This window comes from Rhincodon typus, chromosome 6, assembly GCF_021869965.1.
Source record: "Rhincodon typus isolate 14 chromosome 6, sRhiTyp1.1, whole genome shotgun sequence".
NCBI classification, from domain to species: domain Eukaryota; kingdom Metazoa; phylum Chordata; class Chondrichthyes; order Orectolobiformes; family Rhincodontidae; genus Rhincodon; species Rhincodon typus.
The window spans coordinates 40,920,471-40,930,642 of record NC_063337.1 but is presented as its reverse complement, the minus strand read 5'-3'; the positions used below and the strand labels follow the sequence as shown (position 1 = coordinate 40,930,642).

Here is a 10,172-nt window from a genome sequence, read left to right as displayed (position 1 = left end):
AGGCCCGAAACGTCAGCCTTCCTGCTCCTCTGATGCTGCTTGGCCTGCTGTGTTCATCCAGCTCTACACCTTGTTATCTCAGATTCTCCAGCATCTGCAGTTCCTACTATCACGGAATATTGACTGCCTTCTCATGTTGTGCGCAACTGGACTGTCCTGCCTTATTTTTGGAATATTTCCCTGCCTTCTCCACCTGCTAAATTTCTTGTTTCAATCAAGCTGAAACAATCAGATTCAAGGAACTTCTTAGCTCTGTACCATCTCAAGAAATCTGCATCAGCATGGTGAAACAAGTATTTGAACTACAGAAAACCTACTAACAAATGCTTCAGATTTGCGTTCCTATCGGAAAGAAACAAATTGGTATATCTCAGACGACATGAATTTAAGCTCGGAGCTGATTTTAAAACTGTAGATTTTATTTAGCATTTCATGTGTGAATCCATAACAATGTAGATTTTGAATACAAAATATTCCAGATTTTAGTTTGAACGTAAATGCAGTTTTTGTGACCCCACCTGGAAGATGCTTTATTCATAATAGCACACTTATCAACATCATGACCTCTTCTTCTTACAAAAAAAATTGCTTTCTCACCATGTGCAAACATAAAACTCTAAAACTTTAAAAATAACCAAACTCAGAATTATCGAAACTACATCAATAAACACCCATCTACGAAACATTTCAAAGAAACAGCAAATTGATTTAAGTGCATTACTTAGAACTCATAATGCCATTTTAGACAGTGCAAATATTTATACATCTTAGTTATATAACAGCCAAGTAAAAACATAGCCACAGTTTAGTTCTGGACCTTACTTAGATAAAAAATGTATTACTTTATTTTGTTGATGGGGATTTTTTTCTCCTCCAGCTGTTTCACCATGGCTTTCTCTTCAGATGGAAGTAATACTAACAATGCTTCACCACCTTCCTTGTACCTGTAAAATTAAGTAAACGCTGTGTTTAAATAACAATCTATACTTAGATTCACATCAACTGAACATCAGAAATTAAAGGAACAATGGTTTTAAAAAAGTTTACTGCAGCCTCTCCCATCCACAAGTAAAAACAGGTGTCTATTTACAATGTAACTCATTTTGCTCAAGATACAAAGGACTTAACAAAAATGTCATATCTATTATTACCTGCTCTTCAATTTAGTCAGTATTTCATTAAATAATTAAAACCAAAAGGAAAAGGACACAGCTCAATGCATTAATTATTTTTGAAATCAGTCTTGACTACAAAAGTGCAACTATTTCCAATGGATTGAAATAACTCTGCTCTTGCCAAGTATCATAGAATAATGGGTATTTGGGCATTCCACAGTTGCAAACTAATAGAGACGTTCCAATGGATTAGTCATTTCGTAGTTTTAGAGATTATATTGCAGTTTAATATATTTCCATTATTCTTCATTCTGCTTCAAAGCTTTAAAATTGTTTGAATGACCTAATTTTAGGATCATTAGTTCCCATAAAAGGTAAACATTATTTATTATACAAAGCCGCTATTAGAGGTCTATTGAAGGATAATAAGCAAATGCCATACATATCTCAGATTACAAAGAGTAAAAGCGCAGGCTCTCACTTTTGTCAAATGATCATAAACACCAACACTTTCAGGTACACAAACAGAATCACAAAAATCAAAGATTGTTCGAAGTCGTACATATATTTTCACAGGACAAAATTGTGATTGACAAACTATGCAAAAACAAACCATATCTATGATCACAGCAATATCGATCATTGAAAAGAAAAATTAAACTCAAGTTTATCTGTGGAAAGCAGTTTAAAGAATGGTCTTCATTTGCAAATATAAAGCATTGAAGTAATGAACTCCATCTATTGCTGTGATCATAGATATGGTTTGTTTTTGCATAGTTTGTCAATCACAATTTTGCCCTGTAAGCATGGAAGTAATGAACTCCATCTGTTAATCTAGACAAAAACTGAGAAAATTTCTTCGAAGGTTGGCAAAAGAATTCAAGTGAAGCTTTACTGCTAGAGGTTCTAAATAGCTGAGAATTACGTTAATCATTTCTTAGCATCTTTTCAAAATAACTCACAAATTTAAAATCTTTAATTAGAACATTCTTTTTCCAAACTAAGTTACAATTGAGGAAAGTATCCACATATTTTAATAAAATACAATGAAAATACTGCACTCAAGATCAATCTCCTGCAATATATTCATAATGACACTAAACCTGGTGCAAGATGTATGATTGATCCAAACTGAGTCCAAACTGGAACAGTAAAATCCCTGACTTTTGACAAAGGCTGTACTTGGCATCAATTAATTACTCTGCTGCAAAGAAAAACACAAACGATGCTGGCAGGCAGGTTAACTCGAGCTTTGGAAGAGGACTTAAACTCATGAAACAGGGGGCTAGAAACCAAGGTGTTGAATAAAATAGCATAAATCAGATGCACTGAGAACTCAGACAGCGATTCTTAGAAATAGCATATAATTGGGTGGAAACAGAAAATAAAATATCTTTCAAGTTAGGTTTGAAATGTATTTGTGAAAATGATGAGCTACAAGGATAAATACTCACACAGAAACATGAAATGATGAAAATGTCACAGGGGAACTCTCTCAGGAATAGTGCCCATAGCATCAAAATATCTAGTTAAGCTATAAAGGACACAGACCAATCCAGAAAGAAAATACTTAACAGCAAACTAAGGAAGGAGCTGCTATAGGTATATTGGAGTCAAAGATTGCCAGACAACAAAATTAACAATTTGGTAAAAGGCAAAGACACAGGAACATACTTAAAAAGTTGAGAACAAGCTGTGGTACACACGAATACATGGCAGATTAAATTCAGTGCAAAAAAAAAAGCATAAGGTAATATGCTTAGTGCATATTTAGTGAAACAGTTTTACGCAACTTACATATGCAAATCACATCCTAGATATTCTTATTCCACATTATTTTTTTGTGAATTCTATCTTTTAAAATGTTTGAAGAGTCTGCAGTATGAAAACTGGCACTATATGCTATAACCATCAAAACCAAGGTATTCTCAAAAATAGATAAAATAAAACTCTGTATCACTTAAAAAATAAAAACCAACTGAAATGAGAATGCACATCAAAAGACCAATTTCCTTTTAAAAGATTTGTATACAAGTTCTAAAAACAATGTTCATCCGTCCTAATAAATTGGCATTTCTACATCAGAAGAAACATAATTAGAAAATAAAAGTAAAACACTTACATTTTTAGAAAAGGGATTTCATACATTGAAATTTACTAAACATTAACAGCATTTTAGTACAGTTCCCCTAAACCTTCCCACAGGACCCTGCACAACTGATAAATTACAGATACTTTGACTGAACCAACTAAGGAGAAAATCTTTTCACTGTTTGTGGAACAGCTAAATCTGAAATAAATGATTTCAAGCAAATCTCAGGTCAGAAAGTGCAAAAAGTTAGGAATACCATAATTTCTAATGTATCAAAATGTTTCCCTTCATATCTTTGCTGGGTTTAATTCACGATTACTTAAAATACACATCACCAGAGTAACTGAATAGAAATTGAACAGTTGAGATTTTACAATAAATGCATGGCATAACAGAATCAACCAGCCAGGTATAGAATTTAGTGTCAGCATTTAGATGCATGGCACAATGATGGATTATATAAATACAGAAACAAACCTCAACTGTCAACGTGCAATTCAATTATTTAGAGATATCTAATTCAGTGCGGACGAACGCAGATCTTTCTATGCTGAGACGCTATCATTTTAGGCTGCGTTCACAAAACTTCAGGTATGTAGTAACTGTCATTTTTGTACATCAGCCTTGAATACTTCCTCATTCCCTTTAGCTTTCCTGTAAAATTAACAAGCTAGAAAACAATCACAAACGCAATGCTCTCTCAACATTCAATCTACATAATTTCATTGTCGAGCATTTCTTATTTGCTATACAAATTCACACCCATATTCATACACAAGTTCTTACCCACGACATATGCTAATGCACCTTGTCTGCAGATCAAACATATGACAAAGGATTGCTGAGATCAGTTTTAAGGACACAGCATCTGTGTTGTAACCAAGACAAGCACTGCACCACTTCCATTCACTACATATTGTGAAATAAAAACAAACTGAAGCAAAATTATATCAAATTGAACATTTGATACAAGATTATCAGGAAGCAATGCAAAAGGCTATTGTGCTTCCCTATTTCCACCAACTAGCTCTATAGTGGATATAACATCTTTTTTACAAAATGTTTTCACTGCTGTTGAACCCAAAATTTGGGACATTTACCTAAATCCATCTTAGCACTGACCAATGACGACATCCATATATATAGTCCTTTCAATACAGTAAAATATTGGCAAGGCACTTCGCAGTCTGGTGGTCAAACAAAATTTACAACAAGCCACATGCAATATTAGAAAATGTGACTGAAAGCTTGTCAAAGAGATAGGTTTAAAATTAATGGTGGAGAGATTAAGATTAGAGTGCACAAGAAGCCAGGAAGGAGTAGTCAGAAATCTCAGACATTGGTAGGAGTGGAGGTGGTTACAGATTGTTTTGGGGGACAGGGGAAATTACAGCAGAAGGATGCAAATTTTAAAATTGAGTGGTTATCTAATGTGAAATGTTACTAGATCATCTATAATCAAAAGAAAATAAACATAGTTTGTACAGAAATTGTAGAAAAACATCCATCTAGTTCACTAATGCCCTTCAGGGAAGGAAATCTTTTATCCTTACTCAGTCTGGCCTACATGATGCTCCGTCATAAGGTCAGAAGTGGGAATGCTTGCTGTTGACTGTGCAACATTCATGTCCAAATGCAGGAGGGTTGGAACAATATTCAGACTTGGGCTGACGAATAGCAAGTAACAAGTACCAAGCAATGACCATGTCCATTGAACAAGAAACAATTTAATCATCAACTCTTGACATTCAATGGCATTACCATAACTGAATCCCTTGCAATCAACATCTTGGCAATTACTATTGATCAGAAGCAGAACTAGATTAGCCATATAAGTATTGTGACCAGAAGAGCAAGTCATAGACTTGGAATCCTGCAGCGAGTTACTCATCTCCTGACTCCCCAAAGACACTCCATCATCTACAAGACACAAATCAGGAATATGATAGAATACACCCCACTTGCCTGGGTGAGTGCAGCTCCAATAACACTCAAGAAGCTTAACCCTATCTAGGAGAAAACAGCCGACTTGACTGGCACCATATCCACAAACATCATACCCTCCACCACTTACATACCGCAGCAGCAGAGTGTAGCAACAAAAGATGCACTGTAGCAATTCACCAAGGCACCAGAGACAGCACCTTCCAAATCCACGACCACTAACACCTAAAAGGACAAGAACAGCAGATACGTGGGAACACCACCACCTACAAGTTCCTGCCAAGCCACTCATCAGCCTGTGTTGGAAATATTTTGCTGTTCCTTCAATGTCACTGGGTCAAAATCCAGGAACTCCCTCCCTGTCTGTACTGACACTAAATGGATTGTAGTGATTCAAGAAAGCAGCTCACCACCTCCTTCTCAAGGGCAACTGGGGATGGGCAATAAATGCTAGCCCATCCAGCAAAGCCCACATTCCTTGAATGGAAAAAATACCTACAATGTGGTGACTGCCCACTGAGAAGATCGAGGAAGCTATTCAGTTCAAGGGCGACTAGAAGTGAGTAACAAATGCTGGTCAGTTACTCTCACTTTCCATGAAAGAATAGTAAAAATAAAAAAAACATTATGTACATTTATTTTGAAAAACTTTTAATCACAGGATGTAGGCATCACTTGCTAGACCAGTATTTGTTACCCATCCCTAAACTGCTCAGAGTCAACCACATTGCTGTAGGTCTGGAGTCAAATGTAGGTCAGACCAGGTAAGGACAGGAGTTTCCTTCCCTAAAGGCCATTAGTGAACCAGATAGGTCTCTCGACAATCGACAATGGTTTCACGTTTATCATTAGACTTTTAATTCCAGGTTTTTACTAAATTCAATTTCCATCATCTGTTACAATGAGATATTTATCTGTGAAATTATAATTAGAGAAGTACACACCTTCACTTTAAAAGATTAGATCTATTTTGGGCTGTGTTCAACTTCCACATGAAAAATTTTAACTATTAGATACGTGGCCTTCTTGCACATTTTTCTGCACCATTCATTTCAGATGCATCCCCTTTTTCAGATATAAATTCTCATTTTTGCAATATTGTACCTAACTAATTATTTTATTGCATAATGTCAAAACCATGCTCTAATAAACAAAGACGTTCCTGCCAGAAGCAGCCACTGTATTGAAAATATTACCAAATACAACATCACATTTCTATACATTCAAAAAATACAGCTTGTAAGTACTGTGGCGATATGTCTTGTGATGTTGGTTTGTTAGAATTCCAGCTACTCTTGCTGTACAGAAACATCAAAGCCTTGTTATGCAACATTTAAAAATAAAACTTGTGCTTCTTTACCATGCAGAAGTACGCTATTTCATATACAGCAAGGCAAATCAGTAATTTCTTCCTTATTTTGCATTCATCATTTGATACACAGTAGACCAACAGAACTGATTGTACAATGATTGGAGGCACGGTTTTAAGGTAGGAGACACAGGGAAATGGGAGGAAGAACTTCTTGATGCAGTGATTGGTAACAACCTGAAAATCACTCAAATTATGCTGGTGATGACACAAATGGTCAGTGATTTCAAAAGGAAATTACATGTACACTTGAAAGAAATAAACCTGCGGGCTCAGGGGGCATGGAGTTGGGAAATGAGGCAAACCAGATGGCTTTATACAGAGTGGAATGACTTCTAAATAACAATGGCTCTATGGCTCTACAACTCCTATTATCATATTTTCCCAGTTTCTAATATAGGGTTCAAAACATTTGTGAATTCTTACATGCTGAATACCCAAAATCTATTAAAAATAGCAGGTCTTCAAACTACATACGCATACAGTAGAATTTGTAAATTAGCAGGGTGATCAAAATTCACGTTATTTTCTCTAATGTTTATTCTAAGCATAACATCTTCAATTGAAAATGAATCTAAAAATATATATTTAATGATTTAAACCAGCATCTCAAAAATCTATGAGCCACAATGGCAATAAATGACAGAACAGGCTGATAAGCCACATGGCTTACCCTTGTTAATTCTTAAGTACTTTATATTCTTAAACTAATAGTTTTGCTCTTAAGATATAAAATTATGATGCCACAACTAGATGGTGAATCACATGATAATTTTGTTTTTGTGGCTTGAAGTGATCATTTCATGATTCATCATGTAATTGCTTTCACTTTGAGACAATGGTATATGCAGCGTTGAAGTAATGTGGCTGTTTAATTCGAGCTTTACTTTCCTACTTGACATTATCTCAAATGATAGATTAAATTATAACCTTATTACTCTTACCCAAGCTCCATAATTCTCTAAGTATTTAACATCAAATTCAGATTTCTTTTCACAATAAATTTAATCTTCAAGCACTTTGATACAATTATGGAAATTTCCCTTAGGTCAGCAGATGAACTGGCAAATGATTAGCTGCGTTAAACCTGGTGGCTCTGGCAATATTTATTTAGTATTTTGACAAGGTTAAGAGCTGACGCATATAAAAGTAGCAGGCTGTTTAATAAATGCAAATGAGCTTTCCGCTCTTGCTTCTCAGTAACTGCTTTTTCGCTCCAATCAGCATTTTTAAATGCTCTCTTCTGACAGTTCATCATTCTCGCCTTTTTTTTTTGAAAAGGTACTTATGGCAGTTGGAAAGAGTTTCGAAAATAACAAGGATTACATGAATCACTCAACTTTCCTTGTTGTATGATCTTTGATTTCAATTGGCCCTTTGGATCACTTGATTAAATTGGTTTGCAGTAGCGCATTCTCTCATTTCTCTGTGTCACAGAATTTTAGGTTCACTTCCATGTTCTAAAACTTATAGGGACAAAACTAAATTGTATTTTTAAAAACATTTCAGAGTTTGGTGGAGATGGCAGTAGAGTCCTTTAATCTTTCAATTCATAAAGTACGGGTGGCAATGGGCAAACGTTACTCCAGCAGTTTCCAGAGAACAGAAATCAGTTGCAGACAAGTAAAATTACTTCTGCGTCAGCTGTTACTTTGAATGTTGTGCAGTTTAATTTGGTAACTATTTAAAATGAAAACAATTTTTAAAAGAACAGTCTGAATAAAAATGACCATTAAAAAGACAATTCAGCAGGGATCAAATGGCTGTGTTTGGAATTCCCTGTACCGTGTCCAATCTTTCAAAATGGATTTGGCTGCTGCATATTATAATTTTCAATTTTCTTCAGCAATTTGAGCTTAATGCTTACCTTGCGGCCTTTAGTGTACATTGTATCTACCTATAGAATCAAACACTTTACATATGTTTCAGAGTAAGTGTGCAACATTATATGTTAAGTGTGGAAGAAACAGATCAGCCTTTCCTTAATTACTCAAATCTGCATGGCAGGGAAAATGCAAGGGAGTGGCACCAGGTGACCTGTCATTGCAGCGCGCTGGCACAGAAACAATTGGCTGAATGGCCTACTCTGCAACCTCAGACTATAAAAGCTCCTCATTGGGTTATAGGATGGAAATTAATTGAACCAGGCTAAGCAGGTGTAATTTGACCCTCAAGAACAAAACTTAAAATTTAAAAACTTCAAATTTGAAATTATAAAATTGTAACCAAGTAACTAAATAAAATTTACCTGATCAAGAAATAAAAAAAGCTAAATTAGGTTTTGAAAGTAATGTTTAAATTAAATATTAAAACCCTAACATTCTAACTAATACATGTTAATTTTCAGCAGGATTAGTTTCATTGCTTCCTGGTTACGAATTATGCATTCTGTTAATTCACCAGTCTTGCACACACATTATTTTGGTTCCTTTTGCTATTTCCAGATACTAACACATAATGCTGGAAATATGAAAACCATTCAAATCTGCAATTTAAAAAAAAACTCATTACATCTAAAAGAAATTAATTTTCCTAGCTAGAAAAGAGGAAATGTAGGATCCTTTAAAAATAAATTGAACATTTTAATCCATAATTTTCCACTTAATATTCATTACATGCATTCAAGCAACCCTTATAATAAGAATTCGTAGGAGAATGATAAGACATTTTGATATGCATTGCTGCACATTATCACAATACCTGGCTGTCCTCCCTGCTCTATGAATGTAAGTATTAGCATCCTCAGGACAATCCAACTGAAGAACCCAATTCACAGCAGGGAAATCTGGAAAGAAAAACAGTCAACTCAAACGGCTTCATAAATAATCCACCCATACATATACTGTATGCCTTGATTTTTATTTCAGTTATGCAAAGTGATGCCACTATTGTAAAGCTTAAAACATTCTCAACATTCTTATCACAAGGATACAGTTCCAGAGATTTCAGTCAGCAGTGAAGGAACTGCATTTGCCATTCATTCAGCTGTCAACTATCCAGAGAACTTACACAGGCTTTTAAGCACAGACTTGCTGTCATCAGGCAGTGCACCCTCTGCAGGACACTTGTGAGCACGGCCAGAAACAATGAGGCTCCTCAAACACTTAGGCTGAGCATAGTACAGAGAAATGAAAGTCTAAAACACGAAGTCTACCTCAGAAATGAAAAAAGGGAAATAAAGATTGGGAAATAAAGATTGAGAAAAAAAGCTGAATCTGACAGAGGTAAAGAGACAATGAAACTAAAACAAAAAAATCTTTAGCTGGGAGATCTGCAAAGAATTAAATTCTGAACATGAAACAGTACACAGGTCAGGTATCCTTTAGGAGAACATCCGAAAACTTTAGATGACCTGGAAGCTGAAGGTCTTTTCGAAAGTGGACGCAAGCAGATCTGTATACACACTAATTTCAGGCCCAAACAGGCCTAAATAGACACTAAAAGTAAGCATTTTAACCTTGGAGGCCTGAACTCAGCAAGTCTACAGGTCTGCTCAGGTCCATTCAAACTTCACTCTTAGGCCTGCTTGGGCCAAGCATACTATTTTTCCAAAAGGCATGAATGGACCCGAACAGACCTAAGTGGTAAGTGAAGCAAAAAAAAATGGCACAAAGCATAATAAGTGCAGAGAAAATGAAATAAAAAGTTTATC

The 10,172-nt window shown here is 35.4% G+C and overlaps 1 protein-coding gene across 2 annotated transcripts in view; it reads right to left on the bottom strand.

Moving 5' to 3' along the window:
* Nucleotides 1–503: 503 nt before the first annotated feature.
* Nucleotides 504–10,172, bottom strand: part of LOC109935878 (probable ATP-dependent RNA helicase DDX10) — a 32,771-nt gene continuing 23,102 nt past the window's right edge. For both annotated transcript variants that reach the window (XM_048598283.1, XM_048598284.1), the window contains 2 exons: nt 9,221–9,305; nt 504–944 (listed from right to left, as the gene is read on the bottom strand). In XM_048598283.1, the coding sequence (XP_048454240.1) occupies nt 839–944; nt 9,221–9,305 (191 nt within the window). In that variant the 3' untranslated portion in view covers nt 504–838. The remainder of the gene's footprint in view (nt 945–9,220; nt 9,306–10,172) is intronic.